At 41.1% G+C, this 26,699-nt stretch overlaps 1 protein-coding gene across 1 annotated transcript in view; it reads left to right on the forward strand.

The window, feature by feature from the left end:
- Positions 1-26,699, forward strand: part of CHN1 (chimerin 1) — a 97,590-nt gene that overhangs the window by 67,057 nt on the left and 3,834 nt on the right. Inside the window, exons 7-10 of the mRNA XM_027636655.1 lie at positions 23-100; positions 13,096-13,180; positions 24,629-24,802; positions 25,506-25,583. Coding sequence (XP_027492456.1) covers positions 23-100; positions 13,096-13,180; positions 24,629-24,802; positions 25,506-25,583 — 415 coding nt within the window. The remainder of the gene's footprint in view (positions 1-22; positions 101-13,095; positions 13,181-24,628; positions 24,803-25,505; positions 25,584-26,699) is intronic.

Below are 26,699 nucleotides of genomic sequence, written 5' to 3' on the forward strand. Positions count from 1 at the left end.
TAAACTCTTTGCTTATTCACAGTTGACATCGCTCGTCCGAAGAGCAACTCTGAAAGAAAATGAACATGTTCCAAAATACGAGAAGGTTCATAATTTCAAGGTAAGACGTGTTCCTACTTAATTTCTTTTTCAAGCATAGAGACTATAGCTTGTGTTTTAAAATGGGTCCGGTATTGCAAGACAATCATCTGTATGCAGACTATGACTTTCTAGGAACTTAAAAGCTGCAATTAAATCTCATTGCCCATTAAATCAATTAGGCATCTTTAGAACATACCAGCAGAAGAACGAGGACTTTGTTTTTGTCTGCTTGTGTGCGTATGTTTGTTTCAATAATATTTGCTGTATCTAGGTTATCTCTTATTTAGATTTGGTTTATACCGAGGGACATGCTAAAGCTGAGAAAAACTGGCAAAGTTTTCTTTCAATCCAAATTAATGTAGTTCAGTTTTACTTACAATGCAAAAAAATCTCTTAGATCTGTGGTTAGATGATTACACTGATCTTATCTCAGTTTGTCGCTGGTAAATAGCTTTGGAGGTAAGAAGTGTGTTCTACTGCATCTGGATCGGGCAGATGGTCTGCATTTCCCATAGTTTCTGGCTTTTCTCCTCTGTCAATGAATTGAGTGTGTTGATACCAGCGTGGCTTATGCCATGGGGCTGTTGAAGCTGCTGGCATGAGCAACTGTTTTTTAATAACATTTACTTAGTCTTCTGTGTAGGTTCTAATTATTGTTTTAATTGTTTTAAATAAACAATGCTCTTTGATAAGAGAGAGATATGTCAGTACAACATATGCATGTTTTATGTCTGTATCTGTAATAAGCATCCGGCAAGGATTTAGTAATTTAACCTTTTGGCGGTCAAATGCATCGGATGATAGGCAGTTTTAATTGTAAGACTAAGTAAATTGATATTATACTGAATTCCCGTAGACGATGGTACAAACTTCATATGTAGTATCAGAAGCCCAAATTTTATCTTTAATGTAAAAAAAAAAAAGTTATCTTTTATTTCTTTTAATAAAAGGGGAGATTGTTAATATAATACATGCATCTGATGATATAAGACTGTTAAATGTCTCTTATTTTCAGTTTTGATTTCCATCACATGCCTGGGCATATGTGAATGTACACATGCATGCACATATGTAAATTTAGCTATCCTCCATTTGATTTTAATTAAACCACGTTTTGGCTTATGAGTTCAGATAATCACCAAAAGTGGAAACTTTCTGTGATCAGGATGGTTTGTTTGATTTGAGTTCTTATGTAAAACATGAATTCGAAAACCATATACAAAATGGTATGTAAGTGTTTTAATATGAACGCTTGGCATAAAATAATCCTGACTGTCAGTTAAATACAGAGCATTTCTTCACAGGCTCCTGAGGTGTCCTAAAGATATGCAATGTCTTGCATGTCTCATTTGTTCCTGAGAGTTTGAAGATAATTCTTGCAGATGGCAGCAGATAGTGATTTTCCATGTACTACAGTGTGTGTAGGATAATACGGATTTAATTTTGTGCACATCTGTATTCCCTAGTTGTTTTCTTTAACAGCCTGAAACACATCTGTTTTGAAAATAATCTGATCACCTGATTTTCATTCATTTGGATTTATTTGTTTGTTTTTCTTCCAGAAATTGTTTATGGAAAGTTTGGAAGCCGTGAGCTTTCCAGTCTTTTTCAAAAACAGACTGTATGTCTGCTCCAAGGTCATAGCTACAGTACAAACTTTCCACACCGATTTTTTTCTTCATGATAGTTTTACTGTAGTTCCTCTATACATACAGTTGCCAGAAAAATATACCTTGAGAGGTAACTCTTTTCTCCAGTAAGTGGAATGGAGTCACACAGATAATTTTTACTATAAAAAAGCAGAAGGGGGCGAGCCTCTTACCACCCTAAAGGGTGTGCTGCAACGAACCTACCTGCTGAAGGAATGCTGCTGATGTTCATGAACTCTAAATATGGCAACTCTCACATTGAAAACAAAAAATAAGCTCTTAGTAATTACTGTGTTATGGATCTAAAATGTGTGACCATCATTAGCTCATGTGCTTGTCTCCTTTATCATTTCTTGCATCTGTCAAATTTTTCTTCTCACATGTATAGATGTCATCATTTAAAATGTCTGCACAAGTCTCCTAGGTTGCCTGCCAAGTAGCAAATGTGCCACCCATGTGGGAAGGAAGGAAATGTCAGGTCCAGAGTCTTCAACCTAGAATTTTGAAACAAAACAAGAAAAAACAACCCAGAAACAAAATAAATTTATCTAGTTCAGCTAACCAACAGTGACTGCTGTCCCCAGAGGCTCCATGGCAAACAGGAGGACTCCTGCTGCTTTGTACCTCTGCGGCTAATCTGCTTTTTCTTTTGCAGGCACAAGGCAACAGATAGGGACCCAGCTGCTTCTTTGATCAGTCACATCACTAGTCACAGAAATGAAGGGGGCTTGGAAATCCTTTTATACTGGAAATGCTGTAGCATCCTGGCAGAGGGGGAGAAGTGAAGAGTCATTAATGCACAATAATAAGCGCCGTTGTCTTGGAGAAGGGAAGACGACAGCAGCAGCCACTCCAGATGCAGGCTGGGGTTAGCAAACACCCAAGAGACTTGGCCACAGGCTAGGAGACCTCAGTTCTCCCTCCCTCCACCCTTGCAGCTCCTGTCTCTTTGAGGTGGGTAGGTGGGGATACAGGTGAAGTTTGAACCCTTAGTCCCTGTTGCCTGCAGCAAAACTCAGGTAGAGGAACAGGCTGGCAGAGGAGCAGTGTAGCAATGGTCATCATGGAAGTGCAGATGCCTGGGGGAGGGGTGAACATGAAAGCTGCTTTTAAATCATCGAGAGAATTCCTGAATAAATCTATTAACCTATGTTTCGCTCTAAGGGTTGTTTGAAAGAAGAATGTAAAGACAGTTTTGCTAGGAGTGCTGACACAGCTGGGGTTTTGAGAGATTTTAATCTTATTTAAATCTCCTGGAATGTCAGTTGTCTTCTGCCTGAAGGGAGCAGGCTGACTAGCCGGGGTGACAGGGAGCTCTGAGGGCAGAGCTGGTCGGTAATGATCTCCAGCTCTGTAATATTCTCCTGACTGCAGAGGTTTGGTCTCTGATGAGCACATCTCAGATGCAAATACAGTGTGGCTGAATTCTCTTAAATTGATCTCTATAAGTAAAGAAAGGGATGATGATTTATAAATGTCAGTTCTGACTAAGTTTTTAATTCCTGTCCCTTGGGGTGAGAGCTAGGTATTAAAAATATTTTTAAGGATATTTTTACCTTTTCAAATTTATTAAAAAAATTTAAATTAACATTTCTGTGTTCTCCTCTATAAATGTAATATAGAAAATTCATCTTCTGTTAATTCAAATATATCAGTTGAAAGTGACTTGCGTTATTTGACACAGCATTTTATTTAGCTCTAATTGAATAATGGGATATGAAGGTGAGCTAGGACTGTGAATGTGATTTGACTGGGTCTGTCTATTTGCATATTTGATTACTTTTGCTTGCATTTACTCTGCTTTTCTGAAATCCAGCACACCGAATGAGATCTCTTGTAAAATGAATCATTAGACCAAATCAGGACAGTCACTTCACAGTCCTCAAAATTTCAGCCCCACCTTCTCTCACAGAAAGGCTTTTTCTTTGTTTCAGTTTCTTACCCACCATGGGGAATAAATTTCCCCAGAATCTCTGGTACAAACTTATCCATATGGACATGTGTGTGCTCATTCTTCCATCCAGTGTAGATGAACAAGAGCATCTTCTGTTTAGAAGCACTGGGAGACCTGTGGTGTGCTCTTTGAAATACTGACAGGGAGCATAGCTGAAGCCAGTGGCGTTACTTTCTTACAAAAAGAAGCTTTATCATGGGGGAAAGTTCTGTAACAGAAGAGTTACAGAGTTCTGTAATTTCATAGAAGTGGACAGAGTAGAATCATGCTTAGTTTTCCCCTGAAACTTATTCTACACCTCAGCCCAATAAGAATGCTGTTTACTGTCCCTTATAAATCTCATACTTGCTTATCTTGTCCCCAAAAGGCAGTAACTGTGATAGCTTGTAAATTAAAATCAAATTTCTTGACCCAGCTGATATCTAGTCTATTCAATAACTTTAAGGTAGGAAGCAGCTGCATACCTTCTGGGCAGGCAGGTGAAAGAGGAGCTTCAGACAATAGCAGGAACCACAAATTTGAGGAGAAAATGGGCCTGTGGCAAGGTGCCATGTGGATTGAAGTGTTCCAGGTTGGTTATTGAGAGGAGGACTCAGTGGAGCTCTGGGTTGGGATGTGTGAGGTGGGCTCTAGGCCAAAGGGCTCACACAGCAGGGTAATCCAAGTTGTGTTTAAGGTTTTCTCCATCTTCTCTCTCTGGTGAGGCAGTTTATTAGGGTAGTGAATACACAGGATTCCCCTTGCTCAGTCCTCTGCGCTTTCCTAGTCTGCATCTCCTCATCTCTCCATCTCTCCTCTAAATCCCATAGTTTTTTGCTGACAAAAGAGAAGACACACCTAATGAGATACCTCCTGCCCAAGTCCATCCCTACCTGACATGGAATATCTTCTGCACCTCCTTGCTACCTGGTGCTGTGCTTTGGACTTGGGCGCTGACCTTGCTTCTTTGCCTGTCGTTTGTGTGGGGTTGGAGAAAACAGTAAAACTATGCTTAAAAAATGTTAATGGTAAGGAGCACAGTTGTGGAAGAGGAGCATTAGGTGGGAGTTACAGGATGATAGCTTAAAAGGAAGAGGAAAGTGAAAATTTAAGATTAACAGCAAGAAATCCCCTGGGTAGTGAAATTTGTCAGTCAGTGCAATAACCTCCTTATTGCTTGGCAAATATAAAATAAGCCTGGACAAAACACCTTAAAGGTCATCCCTCTCCTCCAGCTTTTGTGACTCATGGACCCTGAGGAATTTTTAGCTTCCTTGGCTGGTTACAGGTATTCCTTCAGACATCTCTGGCTCCTGATGACTTGAGCCAGCGGAACACCCCGCAGGTGTTTTCTAACTGCCAGCGGTCCAAGGCACAGACCCACTCTTCTACCTACATTATTGCTGTGATGCTTCACTGAAGCAAGAAGGTGTCTGTGCCTGTCAGAGCTGAACTGAAATCTGTGTTTCCATGCATCATTTTCCATAGGATATTGTCTCATTTCTCTCTTACGGTTCACAAAATGGATATGTCTCCAGAAGACTATTTTTTGCTGTGTTTCTGTGCAGTACTTGGTACTGTCATGCTGTTTCCTAGTCACCATCTTACTAATGCCTGACGGCACAGTCAATTAATTGTAGTAAATAACAGTTGCAAGTTGCTGCTTGCTGAATCAGTGAACATTCAGAACATAATTCCCTTTCAAGCCAACAGTTCTTCCAGAGAGGAGAGATGTTTTTCCATGGTTGCTTAAACTAAGTCAGCCAAGATGCTGATGAGCCTTGTTTGTTGAGATTCCTCATCTCCCTCCTCAACTGAAGCAACATCCTGGCTTTTTCTTTGAGGGTGGCCCATCTGAAAGGCTGAATGGGAGCTCCAGATTAGAGACAACATGCTTTTCCGGAAGTAAATGGAGAATATAGCCTTAAATATGCACAAGAAGTGAAGGCTCAGGTGAGGATCAGTCCTTACTGCAAAGAGTTTGCTAGTATAGACAAACTTAAGCATCATTTTAATGGAGGGACTGCTGATTTTAACAAGAGTTGCTCTGCCAGTGAAACTTGCCCTGCTTCCTTGAAACAAATAAGCCACCCTGGCCCTGGCTCAGATTTTACCAGGGCAATTGTATCTGTGCTAGGTGCTTTGCTAGTCAAAAGGTCATAGCAAATCGCTTCCATGCCACATCTTATTCTAACAAGAGCTGCTCAGCAGAGCCATGCCTAAACACTGGGAAACTGGGAGATGGAAAATGCAGAAGTGCTGCAAAAAGACCAGAAACTATAACAAACGGTTACTATATTAAGCAGAGCTGTTTTTCTGTGACTTGTACTGTGAACTCGTTTCTATTTCTGATGATCTGAAAACTGGGGCAGATGCCAATTTGGGGTAAATTGATCTAGTTCCACTGAAAAGAGGATGCTAGGGTTTTTATTAGGAATGGACCTGGCACTGAACATATTTTCAAAACATCTTTAATTGAACCACTGCACTCAAATGAATATTCAGAGAGAGAACTGGGTGCCTCTGGCGCAGTCCCTGGGGAGAGTCACTGTGCGTTCTCACAGATAAGAAAACTTCAGGAAATTTGATGTTTCTATTAGATTCCTAGTACTTGAGGGGAAAAAAATTGTTCAAAGGCAGAGAAAATACCTGGAGAACGTAACTGGAGGAAAACAGCCACAAAACTTCTGAGAAGACCTCATCAACTCTATGTTGTTGCTTCTGATAGTATATTATAAAACAGTTCAAGCCAGAAAAGCTTTTAAGCGTTGATGGATTTTAGTCTCCTAGGCTGTTTATTTTATCTTACTTTTTTACTTTTTTTGGAAAATCCAGGCCTTTTCCAAAGCAGATTCCAAATAGCAAAATATTACTTAACCCTTTCTGGTTTCCTAGTGCTAGTCCCTGAATTCAGGTTTTGCCTCTGTTAAGAAAAAAAAAGCTGGGGGGAAAGAGAGAGAGAGATAAAGCCTTTTTCTAAATCCTTGAGTTATTTAAGCTGAAATTTCTTGCCACCACATCAACAGTTTTATTAGTCCTCAAGTGTGGATCCTGTGAGTCTTCCACGTGCACAGCCTGAAACCAGAGCAGCTCTCCTCTGTGGTGAACCTAGGAAGTACTCTGCTGGGGAGGACTGGGACTTTACCTTTTAGAAGCTTGTAGAGCATGTTATGTTCTCTTACCGTCAACAGCTTTTCCTCCAAATTAGCCTTAGCATCATTGCAAAAGCATTTATTAAGGAATCTCTCAGGGGTTTATATTCCATTTACATCATTGCATTTATTATATTCACACCATTACATATAGCATATGTGGTATGTGTACATATAAATATACAACTTTAATTCTGAGGATTTTATTCTATTTTCATCTCCAGTTTCAGAATGTTTTGCATGGACACATGTATCGAGTAACTTGGACCTGGAATAAAATGCAAAATGTTTCAGTTTCCAGATATCAATTTAAAGAAAATCTGCTATTCCATCCTGAAAGAAAGGTGGCCATTTTCATTCCATTTTCAAGCAGAAAAGCCAACAACCTGGTATTCTTGTTTGCCACATTGGCTCTCATAGAACACAACAACCTCAATTTCCAGTTGTTCCCATCTCTACTGACACAGTCAGTGAAAACCAGAAAGTAAACAAGACATGACAGTGCTCCTGGCTCTGAGTGGGAGAGGACCTGGAGGGAGGTTGGCCTGCTTCACATTCGTGTCAGTGCCCACTGGCAATAACGATGCTATTTATACTCCATGCTCTGAATTAGCATTCTGACAGCATCTCTCCTCTCAAGAGCTGCTGGACAAAGTCATTGGGGTGGTCCCAGGCTGGCTTCCCGTGGTACCACCCCAGCTGGGCTAGCCAAAATCAGCTCTAGTTTTGGAGAAAGGTATGTTTCAGTGGCCTCAGTTACATTCATTTCTGTTACATCTTCACATGAAAGCAGTTATCTTGCTGATACGGCTCTGCCATGTGGGTTGTCATGGCTGTCTTTTTTTGCTTGTTACATTACTCAGCAGCAGCAATATTTTCCTCATAGGAGAAATATTGTGTGCTGGAATATTCGGAGTGCTTGAGGCCTTTGTTTTAGAGACACTATCTAATCATAATATACAAAAGGATTAAATAGAAGCATTGCCCAAACTTATGGTTGAGTTGATTGACTTTTGCACTCATATCTCTTCTGTACCCTTCACACCCAGTCTGTGTGTGTCTGGACCAGGGATGGACAAAAATGACATGCCTATTGGATGCCAGCAAGGTTGTGCTCAGTGCCTGTTAAAATCAACTGTGACAGGGAAGACAGACGTTAATAATACGGGCTGAGTTCATCATTTTAATTGAGATTTACGGAGTCTCCCGTATCCATGTAGAGTCCCAACAGGCAGAATTCAGTTGGTGGAACTGCAAATCAGCTAGGATCACTGAGCTGACAGCCTCCATCAGCGGTGTCCCATCATCCTGGGGAATTTGTTTAAAAGACAGTACAGCCAGCAGAACTGTACCTTTGGAGCACCATGTGGTGCAAAGCTGGGTGCATGCCATGTATTCAGTCCTGGTCGACTTGGTCTCCTCTCTGAGCACCAGGAAGGCTTCTACCTGGAGTGTAGGACTCTGGTAACCCAAGAGGGTAGATCGGCAGTATTTTTTTCCATCCTTTTTCAAGTTGATGTATTTCATCCCAACGTAGGTGATAGTGCCTGGATTTTCCAAACCCTGTTACTCTGACCAGCAGTTCAGTGTGGAGAGCTGTGGAAGAGGTGCTCTGTACAGAGCAGGGTCCTGATGGAGCAAGCCTTCAGGGAGACCATGGCAGCAGCCTTTCAACAAAGGAAGGCTTTTTTTTTGTGACATACTGTCACAAACACTTCTGGTTTTTGTGCTCAGTATTGATTCTCCATAACCATAGTTTTTCAAACCCAGCCCTGCTTCTTCCCATCATTGGCTTAAGCTCTGCTGATTCACTGACTTCTCTCATACCACATTTGCACAGCTCTTTGCTGATAGTTCCTCATTCTCTTCCTCCCTACCTTGACAACTCATATAAGTCTCCCACTGAAGAGTATGAATTATTTGCTGGCTCATTCTTGATCTTCAGATAGCAATCAAGAGTAGCTGAATAACTGCCTAGGAAAAAACAAAAATGTAAAAAATAAGTGTAGTTATGAGATACATGGGTAACTAACTTCAACAGTACCTTTATAGAGCCTGAGAAATAATGATGAGAGATCTGCTTGAGGAGTTCACAGCTTGTGGGATAATCTGTTGTCAGAGCCACTGGATCATTTTTTATTTGATTCTCCTAAAAATTTGTCTTTTCTAAGAAATATTTTAATTAAATGTGAAACAAAAGTAAGTGAAATTCTATAACAGTTATTAATCACAGGAGTTAAGCTATTTTCCCGTTTGTATAAGAAAATATCTTTCAAGCCTAAGCAAAAAACTGTTCTCCTACTTAGATCACAGTAGTTAAATGCTTGTTATACCTTGCTGATATTTCAGGAGACTTCAAAATAGAAATGCCTAGGTGTAAACCGAATGTGAGGCTCTCCTCTTACCTCAGACTTGCAGGACAGCTTAGTAATAGTATTTTTGTCTAGTTTTTGAAGCGGGTATTGTGCTTTAAAATTATCTAGACTTTTCTTTTAAATTTATTTTTTTCCCTTGGAATTTTATAAATTAAGATTAAAACTAGTTAAACTTGTTCTCTCACTCACTCATTTTCCAGACTCTTAAAAAAAAAAATCACTTCCATTTGAAGCCTTATGGAAAGAGAGAGAAGATTTTTGGGTGGGAGTGAGAATGGAAGGATTGGGAGATATAAAGCCACAGTTGGCAATCCTGCTTTCTCACATTTTATAAGACAGTAAAATCTGCATATGGCAGATGCTCTTTTTATAAGGGGAAAGAAACCTCTTGTAATTTAAGTCAGGATCTCTGGGACTCTGCTGGGTGTGTTTTTAGAAAATTTTCTGGAAAGCATCTTTAAGTTTTGAAAGCAAGCAAGTTGCTTGGCAGGTTTTTAGAGTGGGGAATTAAATGTAAAAATCAGAATGCTGTATTAAACAGTATCATGTAGTAACTGCAGTATTGTTTGCAGGTGCTGGCTCTTGAACTAGCAAAGGGATGCTAAGGTGTTTCTTTTCAACATGCTGCCAGGCCCCATCCTCCAGGAAGAATTATGATTAGTCTGTTCTGACCTCGGAAGACCAATTTTTCAGTATTTTCTGGCATCACTTACTGTATCTGATTAAATTCCCAGAGATGGCGTGTATTCAGACAAGTGCAGGGTTAGCTGTCCAGTTCCAGTCCATGGTAGTGGGAAGATTGATGCTCTGGCACCACTGAGCTCTGGGAAAAGACAACACTGCTTAGAAACCCCAAAAGAGACTTCAGAGCTGATCTTGCGGGGTTGTGTACACCAGGGGTGGAAGGACAACATGATCTTTGGGCCTCCTGATTAATATTGCCAGAGAACCTCCCTGTTCCATGTCAGATAAAGGATGAAGCAAAGTAGAGCATTATGGGACACAGAAAAACCTACCTTCACCTTTTAATCTGTTTGAGTTTGCAATCAGAATAATGGATAAGAAGAAGTAATTTGGATGGGGCAGCATAAAGCTGAGCAGGCTCTGGATAAATCTTCTCAGTGATGATATGGAAAGGCATTTCAATATTTGGATGAAACCTGGCTGCATGGGATGAGAGAACAGTGCTAATGATGCTGAAACAGTGGTCCTGAAGGGCAAAGTTAATCCTGGTCTTGTGAAGGATGACCAATACATGCAGTGTTGGTAGGGAAAAGGAAAGTCTGCTTTGTCCTTGTCATTTTTAAGTTGATGATGAGTCATGTAAGCCCTTTTGAGGGGTGAGCTGAGAGCCAGGGTGTTGTTAGGGGAACTGGTTGTGGTAGAAAGGTAATTTTTTGTTTGTATCTAGGTGGATCATAGTTATTAGACACATAAGAGAAACTTAGGTCATAGGAAAAGGTCATAATAATATAAATGGAGGCAAAAGATTGAAGTGGCAGATTTGGGATGTGATAGACTCTGCAGAAGAGTTCCTAAGGAAAGTCTGGAGGAAGTGGAAGCATGCAGACCACGGTGGGGAGCAAGATGCCAAGAAGGAAGGATGTTCACTGCTAAAACAGCAGCCAGTTAGAGACTGGACATCTGAGGTTTAGTGAGTATCAGTGCTGGAGACAGCTCTGGAGAGGCCATGTTAGGACCTCAGCACCTAAGGACAGCATTAGAAATGCTTCAACAAATAGCACGTTTGGTGAATTTGATGAATTGAAATCAGCAACCAGAGAGGCATAGGGTAGGATAGTATAATTCTTTTTATTTAGAGAGAAATATTAATGTGTCAGAATTTGTTCTTGTTCTGCCTAAAGAAAGAATCCAAAATGTCATCATTTCAAGGAATGAGACAAAATCCCCCCCTTTGCAATCAGAGATACTAAAGCCAAAATAAAACAAAAAAACTTATAAAACTGAGAAGTGTTCTGAAAAGAAATTATTTGTTGTCCAGACTTTTGAAATGTCACTTTTTGTTTCAATATTCGTCAACAGAATTATTGAGAATATTTTAAATAAGTGGTGTTTTGGGGGAATGTTACTTTGACACACTCCTCCTCCCAAAAAAAAGATAGTAACTGAAATGAGGTGCTGTTTTCCCCTTGAAAAAGTTCTGTTAGTCCTGCAGACGTTAAAGACAGTGTTTTGCTTGAGGATATTAGAATGTTCGTATTCTGGGAAGGAAATACTGCCAAAGACCTGAATAAAAAACACAAGACTGAGGAGTAAAGCCAAGAGGATGTGGGTAGTGCAGGTGGGAAATGGAGAGAAAGGTGTGAAAAATGGCTTTGTGGTGAGAGGAAAAAAGAAAGTGGAGCTTACAGCTGCCGACAATCTTGTCATCATTTGCTTTGCAGAAGTCAGCTGGAGCTGCAGGGAGCAGAGGGCTGGTGGAGCACATTGCACCTCCCAAAGGCACGTGGCAGTGGGTGTGGACAGCAGCAGGCAGGGCCGGGGGAGGCAGCCTCCACCTCGCTTTGCACCATTATGCTTCCGTGGAGGCAATCGGAAGCTCAGCTTAGCAAGAGGGGCATGTGAATTACTTGGTGACTTCACAAGTAACTTTCCAGACTGTCTCAGCAATCTACCTTACTGCTGCTCTGGAGGCAGCAAATGCACAAGGGGCTGCAGACCTTCCTTTAGCCAAACCCGAAATGTGGTCTGAGTTGCTCTGGGTTGTCACTTGGTCAGGGCAAGTATCAGCTGGGATCCAGCTGCCTCTTATGTCAGTGGTGTGGGCGACCCTTGGACCTCAGTCAGGCTACTTCACCTTTCAATATTTATAACCAGAGCCCTGTGTGGATTTTAGGAACGCACATTTTCACCAGCTCCATCTCTCTTCTGCTCCACACTGATCCAGCCAGGCAGTGCACAAGTGCGAGGTTACGCTCACTCCAATACCCACGCAGTAACTCTGGAGAACCAAGTGACTTAAGCCTAAAGCATTTTTACTATATTTCACTGCAAATTTCATTTCTTTATGATCGTCGGTTACTGATTCTTTTTGTCAGCCTGTCTGTTCTAAATAGCAGCTCAAAGCCTTTTATGCTGGCTAAGGAAGTAATGATTTTCTCTGTAAAGAATCCTGTGGTTTCTGCAGCAGGAACTTTATCAGAATAAAATCAGAAGCAGTTAATGGTGGCTGCAGGATTTGTAACAAGCATGTGAGCCAGGAATGAAAGCAGCATTGGGTGTTTTTCCTTCTTTAGATTAGTTTTTTTCCTGGTTCAGTGGATTCTTTTTTTCCATTTTGGATTTTGTATTTTCAATATGTAGCATTAGTCTGAAAAGAATTAATTTCCTTTTAGAATTATTCTAAACTGGAAAGTCTCTAAGCGCATTTGCAGTATTTCTGTGTGGCACTGGTATTTTTGCCTGGCAGGACTCCCTCCACCTGAGGTGAAATCTTGCAGCCCCCTACGCATTTCGCACAGTACCTTATGGAAGGGAGAAGACATTTTAAATTGGAAGGTGAACTCTCCCATGGTTGCTGCAAAAGCCTCACCTTGCGGCCAAAATCCTGCTCAGACAGAGGGATGCCGAGAGGCAGGAGAAGGGCTCTACCCAGCCATTGCTTCTCTGCCCTGTCTGGTCTTGGAGCAGACCCCTACAGATCCAATTCTACTGCTCTGGATGCCCCAGGATGGAGAACTCCTGTTTTCCATGAGTCTGCAAGAGTCTTGGTTCTTAAATTTTTCTTAGTTCCTTTCTTCCTTTCCTGCAGTGATAAAGGGAAGCTTCCAGCAACTGCATGTGGTGCCTTATAAGAAGAGGAATTCTGCCCTGTTGAGACACATTGATACTGTGAAATAGTTGGGTCATTTTTTGTAACTTTTCTTTCTGGTGCTCTCTTCCAGGTGCACACGTTCAGAGGCCCACACTGGTGTGAATACTGTGCCAACTTCATGTGGGGCCTCATTGCTCAGGGAGTAAAATGTGCAGGTAACAGTTGTTCAGTCTTCTTTTCCTAAGACAATCCTTGTGTTGTAGCTATGTAATATGTTGCCTTCTCCAGCATAACACCCTGGGGCAGGGTTCCAATCAGGCCCCTGTTAAATGGAAGAAGGAAGTGTATCCACTCTGCTGCTGATGTTTTCAGGTACCTGTTTCAGTAACTCACTGGAGTTACACAAAGCACTTCTCAAGGACTCATGGAGAGGAAACAGTAATCATCATTAAGGGTTTTTTTGTCCCCCACCCTTTTAGAATGGAGGATGAAAAAGATAGATGCATAGTTAGTTTTGTTCCTTTTATACTATTCTGTGTATTGGTAGGTGTGAGAAAGTCACTGAGGATCTTAATGTGCAAGGGGGACATTAGCAAATTTCGTGTTGCTGCTCTGAAATAGACATTCAGGTTAATTTTATATGTAAACCAGCAGACTCCCACCATGCCACAGACCCTAAGTCATGTCTCCTACTTGCAAACTGAAAAGAAGGTAAGAAAAGGGATGGTGAATAAAGGATGCCTACTGAAATGTTACATAAGCACTCAGGTGCTGGTAGAAATCTATTACACGCATGGGTGTCACTGCGGGCGTTTCTGTGATAAAACCTCTCTGAAGGAGAACAGTTCACAATGTTATTGATAAGATTCTTCTGAAAAGAAAGGACAGTCAGCTTTTTTGAAAGGCAAAAAAAAAAGGATCAAAGTGGTCAAAATAGTTTACTGTATTTGAAAAGTATTTTATGATATTCTAGCAAGGAACCATATTTATAAAAATGGTGCAAAGAGATGTTGATGTATGAAGACCTGCATACGTTGCCCTGGAAACTGAATTTTCAAGCTAATTTAAGAAAATCTGCTCTGTTTAAGGCTTTCTGAAGTCTTGTCTCAAGCAAATAAGAAGGCTTTTTATCACAGAACTGTGAAATAGTGTAAAATTTAAAATAATTTCTAGCCAAGTAGGATTGGAATATTTTTAAATTTTTCGCCCGTAATTATTTGAATGCAACATTTTGTTGTTATCAGTAGCCTCTGCACTGTCCAGGATGGATTAGAGAGTGCAGCTCTGTTTTAAGACATGATTATGTAAAAATGGCATTTCCTTTCTCAGTATTTTCCCTCTACTAAGAATACAGGGTTGCAACCACATCCTTCACTTGTGAATGCAGATTGTTTGTACTTTCTACTGCTGTTGATTTTACACAGGGTGTACAATGCTAGGAGAGAAAGAAGCAGCTTAATTTTGGTTTTGAACTATTATCTCCTTAGTCATTTTTTGATGATGCTTGAGTCAGTAAGTGTGCCGTCTTCCTTCCTTCCTTGCCTCAGATTCCTCAGTTAGGGTATTTAGGAGAGTTATCAGGTATTTTTCAGGTCAGTGTTTGGTAACTTTGATCCACAAAAACAATAAAAACAAACAGTATAAAGACTTGCAATGCTGCATGTCACTGTAAAATTAATACTATTGCATTTACAATTAAACCCAAAGTGCTTATGATTTTGTACTGCCTTTTTTTTTTTTTATGAAGTAGAGCTGATTTTCTGGATTTATGCAGATTTTCTAAATTGTAGATTTCCAAAAGCTTCCAAAGTCTGATTTTCTTTTCTTCTTATGAGAATGGTAATAAGTACTGCATGTGTCCTTTTTCCTCCTTGCAGGGTAGAGGAACATATGTGTATTAGATGACTTCATAGGTTCAGAAGCTATAATTAGGGTTTTCTGTCTTGTGTGAGGTTTCATGTTGCTGTTGTTAGCTCCCAGTAATTTCTGTGATCTTATTTATATTTTTAAATCCCATGTCGTACAACCACATTCTCTTGCTGGAGCGACAGCAAGGTATTGGGGCAGGAGGATGCTGAGGTTTATTGAGCCATGCTCAAGGTCGTGGGCACAGCTGGCGCAGCTGGACAAGCTGCTGATGTGCAGCACCATGAGCTGGGGTGTGAGAAGGACCCGTGGGGTGGCGAGGCTGCCAAGCAGTGCTCCCTCAGCCCAGCAGGTCTGGTTGCTGCAGTGTGTCCTGCCTGGCTCGCTTGTGGTTGAGGAGCAGAAGAGTTGGGCTTTCCCAAGGGCATGGATTGCAGCTGACCCACCTGGCTTGTCCTCCCCTCACCACAAGGCTGGCTTTGAGCCACTGGTCATCCTCAACGATAGCTTCCCAAGGGCTTCCCAGAGGATTTTATTCTCATAGGTTTCATACAAATCAGTGTCTGGGCAGAGGAGAGGGACCCTGGGCAGAGCCCTGTGGAGGTGGAGATGGCAGGACAGGATCAGCAGTTCCCTGCTCTGCCTTGTCTGTGCCTCACTCCCAGCAGTGTCTGCCCGTTCCTGCCAGCTGAGGCTGTGCAGGGCAGCCGAGCCAGAAGCTGTACAGACCTGGGCGTTTCGGAGGAACGTCGGAGGTACACAGACATACAGTGAGGGCCTGTGTAACCAGTGTTAACGTGCTAGTGTGGAAGAGCTCAGGCTTGAGTGTTGTGAGTTTGGCCGAGTTTATGTGGTCTTACAGTGCTTTTAAAAAAAAAAAAGGTAATCGTTTTGCTTCTGAACTGAGCTATTTTAATATGGAGACAATGAGGCACGGTAAACTAGGAGCCACATGAGGCCATTGCTTTTCAGAGTGGATTTGTACTCCAAAAAAATTACAGCTTTTAGCAGGACACAGCCTACTTGCATTCAAATGGGGTTCAATGCCACCTCACAAAATCTATCTGATGGTCTGTACAATCATTTTATTGGAAATACCTATGAGCAAAACTGTATGGATCATAGGAAGTTTTATGCTTTTTAAAGCATCTGCTTTTTATAGCAAACAGTTGCACATCTCAAAAGGATTCTGTTGTGCAGAAGTGGTAAGTTTAACAAATAGAAATGGATTACTGCATGGACTGCTCTCGACCATTTTAAATCCTATTCTCTGCAGAAGCACAAAAACATGCAAGAAGACAAGTGTGAGACAGTCCAAGACTGGACAACAAAGACAAATGTTACCCATTTCAGAAAGAAGGAGGAACTGGAAAAAACAGAGCTTATTTTTAATGGCTGATAGTTTATGTTACACGAACTAAACCAATCTTTTGAAAAATAATAAACCAGAACTAAATATTCATAACAGTACACATGCCATAGCAACCAGAAGGATACCTTAGCAACTTCAACTTGATTCATGCTTTGTTCCTGTCCAGTCCAGCATAACTGAATGTGTCCCTCTCTGTCTTTTGGCAGAGTGCATTCAGTATCTTGTCAGGTTCAGTCCTGTATGATTAACCCCAGAAGGTGGATTCTCCCTAGCTTATCCTTGTTCAAGATTTATGGCAGACAAAGGAGGAGGACCACATCTTTTCCTTCCATAAAGACGAGGTGTAAACATAGGCAGCACGTTGGACAGCTGGTGGATGATTATTAGTTGAAGTAAGAAGTTGTCTGCTATCTGGACTACAAAAGTTTGGGGATTAATACAAGCCACCAAACATGGGAAGAACTTCATTGTCTTCCAAAATTAAGACTTGGGGTGATGTCCAGGATCTGGATCTTGTAGGACATTAATTGGTGGACATAATATGTGGTCTGACTTCTGCTGAAGATATATCTAGCAGAAGAGGAATAGTTTCTTTTTCCTTAGATGTTATTCTCTCAAATTTGATCTTTATTTCGTCAACTTCTTTAAAGACAGATTTGCTTCCTTAGAGTGAATCCTTAAAATAAGCATCTGCCCTACTGCCTGAGGGTCATACTTCCAACTTTTGCATCCAAGCCACACAGGCCCTTAAAAATTTTGTGAGATGAAGGCTCATCTGTATGCAAGGAACCTGCCTTTTCTGATGGCATGCTCCATCTCTAGTGTGCTTTTCTTCAGGCTTCTGCCGTAAGTAGAAATTACTGAAGAAGTATTTGAAATTATAATGCCACCACCTTGTGTGAACATTGAAGCTCCGTAGAAGCTAATGAAGGCATAAGAATTTGCCCCAGCTCAAAATCGAGTGCATGAACTTAGAAAAACATATTCTTAATTATATTTCTCCCATGTAAGGCTCCCCTGTCCTCATGGGGCTCATCCTGTTGCCCAAAATGTGTTCAGAAGACAAAACTATTAACAATATTCAAAGAAAATTTGCAGATGTGCACCAAGGAGTTCATTCTGTGAATGATACGAGCATGTAACACCCGGTAACATTGACAAGAGAATAACGTGTGTTCTCAGAGTCTAGAGCATTAATGGTGCTGTTAGTGTACTGCCCAAGTAGACTGATAGACAAATAGATTAGTAGATTTATTAAGCTGCTGCATGTGTCCAGCTCATCAGAACTCTCTAAGTCCTTGCTCTGTACCCTTTTGATTGTTGTTTTTAATGAATAAGCAATTTAATCAAAAGATTTCTTTGGAACAGACTGGTTACAAAGCATTAATTAGCTTATCCTAAAAATAATTTTATTTAAGTCTATTTCACTGGGTGCTTTTGATAGTGTTTTGGGCTGCTCATTGTAATACCTGGCAGCACAACCCTCTGAGACTGTACAGGAAGCACCAGGCTGCTGCTGCCTTTATAGATTTGCTCCAAACCATCTCAGCTTGCCACCCATACACCACTTGCCTATCTTTTGCTTTCCTTGGAGCAAGTAACTTCTCACTGGAGAACTGATAAACTTGCAGCAGAACTATCAATGTGCAGGCAAGCAGCTGCCACTAGCTGAGCCCAAGCAATATTGCTGCCAGCCCTGAGCACAGTAAGCCCTGTGGTTCATTTTCAGAATTGTTAAAGTACAGTCTCAAAGCAGGATTGTTTTGTGAATGACTACTTAAGTGTTCAATTTCCCCATTTCATCCATTTCCTTCTCCAACAATTGAAAGATGTACAACTGCCCCATTTCCTTTGCTATTTTGTTTTGCCTTGCTATGAAATCTTTTGTGTTGGACAGCCCTGTGCTCCTCCATTGGTGTGTAAGGATGAAGGAGAGCACAAAGGAGCCTGTGCATCCCAAGGCATTAGTTTTGTAGGCAGAATGCTTACGCTTTTAGTTCCTGGAAGAATGGCTGACAATCTTGTGACTTAAGTCAGCAAAAGGAAATGCAGAGTGGGCTCATCGTGTTGCCCACTCTCAAGGTATTTTGGATGATAGTCATGAAAAGCTCCTGTTCTGCCCACACTTGTGCCTTAAAAACACATCCACGGTCCTTCTGAGATGTGCACCCAGAATCTACTGGTTGTAGAATGCAGGGCACAGATGGTCAGCCCAATATAGGCCAAAAGAGCAAAGCAATGCCACAGGGGTCAGGGTTGTGGGAAGGGTACTATTTGAAGACCAGTCCCTGCCCACCCCCAGCAGGTGGTGATGCTGTTGGAGATGCGAGCTGCCTGACAGGCTGTTCCACCAGCTCGAGATCTGGTGGTGTTCCTGTGAGGAATGAGCTCCAGAATTTGAAATGCTAATCAGACAGAGCCGTTCCCATGGGGAGGCTCTTCTGGAGCTATATATTCTTGAAACTGTAAGTCCTAAAAGCAGCTTTATCTTCAAGCCCACGCAGACCTGGAAACTTTGAGCAAGCCAGTAGCCCATCGGGGGGGCTGCTGAGGTAGGCAGGTGTCGTGGCAGGAAGCCAGGGAAGTTCTTGAACAAACTGACTCTGATCTTTCAAGACTTCCATAAAATCAAATCACTACCACCAAACGTGTCCAGCTTTTGGAAGCACAGATATTATGTATTATTTTGATTTGAGATAAGGGGGAATTGGCCGGTTTGATGGGCTTTTTTTCATTTTTCATAAGCTCTGATTTTTCTGTATTTTTAGGTAATTTTGTTGCCAAGTAACTAACTCCCTTCTAGAAATTCCATTCTTAGAATGATGTGCCCTGTAGTGCATGATATAGTGGTGTGGATGAAAGCAGGTTTTAGGGAGCAATTTTTGCCGTGTGGCTGCTTAATGAAGTGGTTTAAGACTGGTGGGACCAAGGTTGCTTCCAGATGTGCATCACACATTAACAAATAACACATATTTGAGGCAGTGGGACAGCTCTAGTGTGGCCACCCAGGTTGCAACAGCTTTGCCAAGGAGGAGGAAGAGGGCAGACCTTCACAGCACCCTGCTGCATTCTGCTTGGAAGCACAAAGTGCAGCACGTGGGGCCAGGGGGGTTGCTGCGATCACTTACTTGTTTGAATACTCTGCATCCCACAAAAACATTGCTTACTCTTCTACAGAAAAGAACCTTAAATTATTAAAGAAAAGCTACTAGCTCATGGGTGATGTCTGAGAGCAAATTCATTTCTAACCTGTTCACCCTTGCAAAAGTAACGATGCCAATACTCTGTGCTTGTGTACAGCCCATCATCTTCGTATGTCAGCTCACCAAATGTAAGGGTGTTACCCTGTCTGGTGGGTACTGCAGCGGACCAGCCCAAGGCAAGACAAGATGCCAGCACCCCAGCTCCATGCTTCCCACTCTCCTATACTTACCATAAACCTCAGAAGGGTCTTTTGGAACTTTTTGTGGATGATGTAAATCTACCTTTTAGCTCTTAAAGCTGCTCTTCAGCTGTGATAGAATGCATTGATTTTCTTTGGGATAATTCAGAAACGTAATTAGAGTGATGTATGTAGCGTAAGGTATCATTCCAATGGAGCATGATCAGCAGCCATGTTAGCCAGTAAATCATAAACCAAAGGAAATCTAAAACTGACAGAAGTCAAATCAAACAGTACAACAAAAGGTGACAGCTAGGTATATTTTAGTCTCTGCAAATATTTATATTGTGTGCTCATGGGGCAGTATGAATGTACATATATCATTTGGCTCTGCTCAGGCATTAATATGAACGTGTTATTTGTTCTTTCAGCCCAGTGGACTAACATCAGTATTAGCTGTTTCTAAAACATTACCAGACCTTTTCCTAGGCATCATAGGAAACTATTGTTAGGCTGATTGTAAATTTAGTACCTCTCCTAGAAGTAATGTCACAGCCCACCTGAACTCCTAGATCAATATGCTATTAAAGCCAGGGCTTAGCACAGACTTCTAAACCTGTCATCTAAAATTACTTTCTCCCCACCTCCCTTAAATTTCCAAACTTCCTATAAGCTCTTGAATTTATGACTGCGCTGGGTTTGATCACATGTGGTGTATTTGAAAGTTGGCCACAGTTTCATAGCACTGTTAAAAAGCAATAGTAAGAGTGACTTACAATTCCAGTTCTGAGAAATTATCTCTGTATGAGGTGAAATTCTAATTAACCAAAGAAGTTTTACTATTGACCTGCAAGGGCTCATGACTGCATCTTTTACATCTGTCCTATTTTATTATAGCAGATATATATATATATCAACAGATACAATGCTTTAGGGGGATTTTTCTGTAGCTCCTCACCAAGTTATATACCCAGCCAGCTCTTAAGTGCTGATGAACTTCTGTAAGAAATGGATAAGGTTCATGGTTACTTTAGATCTGGAGTAAAGCTGCTAACACCAATTTGACTATTCTGGATTTGTTTTGACATAATGAAAAGTAAATAGACCCTCAGTTGGAAATTAAATTAATCCTTTTGGTCTTAATGAACTCAGCCAAATCATGAAGCTCATGTGTGAACAAGACATCACCATGCAGCAGCACGCAGAGGAATTCAGAACTTGGCTTTCTTGTTCCTTCCTAGTTGGTTCTAAAATAATGGGGTTTGAAGCTTTCAATGCATCTGCAATGAGAACAGAGGACATTTTTTATCTAATAATATTCAATTTGCAGCATAATTCTTGTCTTTTAGTACTAACAAGTAAGCAGAGTATAGTTAAGTACAAAACTAGCAAATTCCCAGTGCTCTGTGGAGGGTAGAACTGACCTTCTGTCATAGCTTTCTACCTTGCTGGAGTTAGCAAGACATTATGCTTAGTTATCAACTGAACCAGGGACTAGTGACCAAGACATGGATGTTCTGCCTTTCATGAAGTATTGTTAGTTGGGAATAGAGGCCCACTTTGTAGGAAGCACGGCATTGGTGAGTTTCAGCTGCTTTATTGGGAGAAATACAATTTTTCTGATGCAAATTCACTGAAATTTCATAGAAGTATTTACTGATGTGGAATTGCTAAAGTAAGATGGTTTCCTACGCTTACATAAGAGGCAAAAAGCCTTGGTTATTAGAAGGACACCACATAGCCCAATAATATTGAACATAATACTCACACATTTTCTAAACATTAGGTATCTGAAATATTTCTAGGTTTTAAATGTTTCTCAGGAGTGTTGGGAAGCCCTTAAGCAATGGGGTGGTACATAAAATCTACTCAAATCCAAAGGAAGAACAAAAGAGAGAGGAGAAAACTTGACTTCTGCATTTGTAATTATTATTCTGGTATTAATGAGGTCAGATCAAAAGCCCATCTGAATCTATGGGATTAGCTATAACACAATTATTGTCAGAAGCAAGGTTTTCACACTGAAAACATCTCCGTAAGTTAGAGATTTTAATGAATTGAAATTTTCTTGTATATAAATATAATTAGGATCATCTCAGTCAAGGCCATAATTGGTTTAAGTCAAGTGTAAGATACTTGGGAGTATGTTTTTTTCTCTTTTTTTTTGTATATTTTATTCTTAATTATCCTTGGATTCCCAGAAACATAACTCTGAGCTATATTAGCTGTCTGCAGCTAATTTGCACGCACAGAACCATTCATGAGTCCTCATGAGTGTGGTGCTGCCATTCCAGTCTTGTAGACATCATTTTTGCCAGACATGCTAGAGAAGTTCATGCATTTTGGAAAAGGTGCTTTTTGCAGCAATTTTAGGAATTCTGTGTACAATAATTATATTTACATTTGTAAATACTGTTACTGAAAAGTTAAGGTTTCAAAGTAAAGGAAGTTAAGAATTAAGATTTCCTATGTGGTCTCAGATTACTTCCCTTGTGTGTGTAAGATATTGCCTCTAATTATTGGACTACTCATTATTTTTACTTCACAACTTCATCTATATTTTGAAAGCAGACTGCTTTAATAACACTTATTCAGTATTTTGTCTTCTTATTTTTAAAAGTGCTGGTCTTACTAATGATGCAGTATTCGAACCTTACACCGAAGACGAGTAATTTTTCCTCCACATTTCAGCAAACATTTAATGAACTTGTTTCTACAAGACCCAGAGGAGACAAGAACAGCTTCTCCTTGCCATGTTACAGCTGAAGTAGTGACACACTAAAGGGCTCAGGTCACAAGTTTCCAGTGAATGTGGGTTCCCTATTTAAAGCACAGAGGGACCTGGTTTTTCAAAGTTCAGGCAAAATGTAGCACAGGGCATAGATATTTAAAGTGCAGATGGAGCTCTGCCTGCGCTGGCTGGGGTGCTCAGAGTTTCATTCCATGCCCAAGAACCATAGATAGGGAGATGCTGGGCATGTACATGTTCACACACCTTCCAGTTTGGGGTCTTAGAGTGCTTGATTAAATGTGGGATTTAAAAAGTGCTCAGGTGAAAGCAAGACTGTTACTGTTTCTGCACTGTCACCAATGAGATGACTTAGCAAACACTGAAGGAACCCGAGTGGCCAATCTGCACTTCTCCATGCCTGGAGGGGCAGCAGTGGAGCCTGCCCCTGCCCTGGGCTCCCAGACAGCCCACTGGGATGTGTAGCAGCTGAAGTGAGCCCAAAATAGGGCTGTGGGTCAGGGCAAGCCACCAAGGCTGCCCAGGGTGGGCCCCAAGGTACCCCCGGGAGTAACAGCATATTGGGTTGTGTGGTTTTGCCCACGGAGGGGGTTGCAGCACAGAATCACAATCAGGAGGGAAATTCAGTGTTCTCAGTCCCCTGCGTGTGCATTACCTGCTCCTCACAAGGAAGGAAGTCGCTCCTGCACAGAAATACCTAAAGAGAATTCTAATCAGCCATTTCATCTGGATCAGGATCTGTGCAAGTTTTGACTGATTGAAGGTGACACACTGAACTTTAATTGCAACCAGAGGTTCCTAAGTGACAAATCTTGTTGCTTTACAGGCCTTTTAAGTAAACAAAGTGCTTTTAGCAGCAGGCTGCAGCAGACTTAGTGGAAATTAAACTTAGCCATGAATTCTAGGGTTTACTGTGTTGGAAAAAACGAAGTCAAATAATCTGGAGCTTTAATGAAAATACAAATACTGGCAAAATCAACAGGAATGAAATACGAACAGAATCTCAATAGATACCCAGTACTGCAGTGGGAGAAGATAGTACAGATTCTCATCAAGGCATTGATCCTTCAAGCTCCTGTGTCCCTTAATCCTGCAGAAATCCAGGGCTCTCCAGATGGCAGTGCAGTGAGGTACAGAAATGCTTGCAGCACTGGAGTCCCAGTGTATATGGAGTGCCCAGCAGAGCATGCCAACCACCCTGACTGTGATGTGCTGCCATTCTTGCCAGGTGCTGTTTCCTCGCAAGCACCTGTGAGTCTGCATTGCAGAAGAGGAGAGATGGCAGTGAAAACAGTCACACAGGGCCAGTGCCTCAGGTCTGCAGCCTCTTGGTGCTGATCGCAGTGTGGGCTTAGCTTCAGGGGTGCTGTATTGCACTTCCCATCTTCACTGTGTAATTGGTGGTGCTTTCCTAGATTTTTCCTTCCCAAACCCTGAACATTATATTCTTGGTGGGTTTTAGGCAGGAAAATATTTTCCTATACCCTGATCTCAATTAAGTTTCACTTAAACTAATTCTCATTCTCCATATGTTTTCAATAAAGCTGTGGAGTTATTTGTTTTTGTTAAAAAAAAATATTCCTAAGTAATTTTAAAGTTAAAAGAATCATTTTGGTGCCTTACAACACTGTGTCAGAAACACCCCTTGAAATGGCATCAAAATTCCAGCCACTGTAACTCAGCAAAACCCTTTGTCAGCAGCTTGGTAGCAAGAAGTCACCAACCAGCGTGGTGACCCCCATGTTTGTTTTACAGCTCCCCTCCAAACAGGGGAACAGGCGAGGGCTACCATACCTGGCCAGAGCATAGGGGTCCCTGAAGGGGTTCAGGTCTTGGCATTGCCTTGCCAGCACACACTGCAGAGAGGTTGTAGCCTGACTGTAACCCAGTTCCTACCTTCATCTCCCCCAGGAGATGTCTAAAGTGTCAGAGTCCAGGACTACATTGAAGATGGAAGTGTTAGGAAATCCCCAGTAACTTGGGAAGAGAGTCTATGTCATAATAGCAATGTATGTAATAGTTTTGGGGACCCCTAGCTCCTCATTCGAAAAACCATATGGAAAGTTTGTCACTTTGTGTTAGACCTTCTAGGGGTAGAAAAACGTCTCGGGTAGGAAATCCTTACTTCAGGGCTATCCCTACTTCACGCATTCGATGGTTAAGGGCCCTCAACAGAAGTAACAGTTGTGAGCTGAGGTCAGACCCTGCAGGAGCCATTCATACTCCACAGTCCTGACCTTGGGATACATTTTTACCGAACACCAGCCTAATCATATTTTCATTTTTTCCCTCAGATTGTGGTTTAAATGTGCACAAGCAGTGTTCCAAGATGGTCCCAAATGACTGCAAGCCAGACCTGAAGCATGTCAAAAAAGTGTACAGCTGTGACCTTACCACACTAGTAAAAGCACACTTCACTAAGAGACCAATGGTAGTAGACATGTGCATTAGGGAAATTGAATCTAGAGGTAAGGCATCGTTAATGGACTTCTGTTGCTTTGCTGATAATCCATTTAGATTGATCTGGGTCATCTGGGTTTCTGCTGAATGTATGATTGTTCAAAACAGATTTGCACAAGACATTTTATGACTGCCAATTACCCTGCACAGCTAATATTATACTTTGCATTATTTCATGGTTCATACCCATTTATAATTTTTATAGATTCTGCTAGAAATTGCTTAATAGACAGTTACTGCTTCATAGTTATATATTGGCACCTAACTTTCCAGTAATACATTTATTTAAAAAATTAAGTGAATGTGGTAAAACAAAGGCAGTTAGAATTGTTGTGTTCCCTCTTGCTCATTCCCCATATCCACACTGTGTCCTTTTCTAGAATTAGCATATTTGTTTTCATTCTGAAATAATGACCAATCATCAAGTATGTTAATCTCAGTTATTTTTAAATCAGTTGTAATTGGTTTAATATGTTTCTTCAGCTCTGAAATCATTTGCGTAAACGTAATTTAGTGCTGCTATAATAAGACAGCTACTGCAAGGGTCAAGGTTAAAAACCCAGGATAAGGTTTCATTCTAGAGGAAAAACCTGATAAGGCTTTTAAAACATGCCTGCTTTTTCTGCCTTGAATTAAAAACCTGGCAAGAACCTGGATAGAAGAAAACTAAAATTAAGACTAATTTTAATATTGTTAAAATGTTCATTGCAGGTCTTAATTCCGAAGGACTATACAGAGTCTCGGGATTTAGTGATCTTATCGAAGATGTCAAAATGGCGTTTGACAGAGGTACAGCCTTTCCTGCATGCTGGAACTTTGTGCTGATGTATTAAATATACACAGCCTGTGTCTCATGCTCCACTGCATCAGTGGTCTGAAGGAGTCCGACGGCTGTGCTGGCAGGAGGGGAGACTCCCCGTCAGAAAAGCATATCAGCTTCACTGTGGCCTTTATTACAAAAAAATCTACTTTTCTCCTTCCATCAGTATCTGTGCTCCAGTAACCATGTGTGTAGGAAAGGACAAAGCTTTCTGAACTACTGCCCTAGTTTTGCAAGTAAAACTACGCTCAGAGGGCTGGGGGAGGGATAGAGGGTAAGTGGTGAACTGCCTTAAGAGGGCTGTGCAACTTAAATCCATCTTTCTGGATGAAAGCTCCAAAATAATAAGATGAATGCAATAGTGCAAACAAAGTTTGAATTATTACAGACTAAAAGGAGGTCAGTGAGAACAAACTCTTCTCTCTGAGAAAAGGCAGTGGGAACATTAAAAGCTTTCCAGCTGCAGTCCCCCTATCCCAATAGAAATCAAGGCCAAAATCTGTACTGGAAACTCTCTTTCCTGTTTCTCTGGAGGACTGGACCTATTCAGACAACATCTGTCTCCTCTGCAGTGTTAGCAGGGTGGGGATGTGCTGGGGAAGCCAAGTTCTCGATCTATATCCGCTGCAGTCCAGAGTAGGTAGTATGTTGTAGCTAAATGGTGAACACATGTTTTTCCTATAAAAATGGGGTGCTGTGGACAAAGTTGGTTTTCTGTCTTTTGCTTTTTTCCCCAGACTCCCCTGATTTTTCATTCAGTGCTGACAAATGTGTTGTTTGGCAACACAGTGTGTTCAGAAATGGCTAGGTGTCCACACATTAATACAAGACAAATTCTGCTTGATCAAGCAGGCAAGTTTGTAGAAAAAATCCAACAAACTGTATTTTTTAGTAATTATCTGAAACAAAGAAAGGATATATTTCTTTATAAAATGCTTGAGGTTTTCACCCTGAAATGATGAAATTCACAATCCAGTTAACTCTGTGATACTTCTAAAAACCAAAATCTGTAGTCATGTCTGTTTCAATAATGTTTGCTTAACAAAGTTATTATTTTTCTTTTGAATGCTGTTTACATCTATTTA

This window comes from Corapipo altera, unplaced genomic scaffold (assembly GCF_003945725.1).
Source record: "Corapipo altera isolate COAL_440 unplaced genomic scaffold, ASM394572v1 45, whole genome shotgun sequence".
NCBI classification, from domain to species: Eukaryota; Metazoa; Chordata; class Aves; order Passeriformes; family Pipridae; genus Corapipo; species Corapipo altera.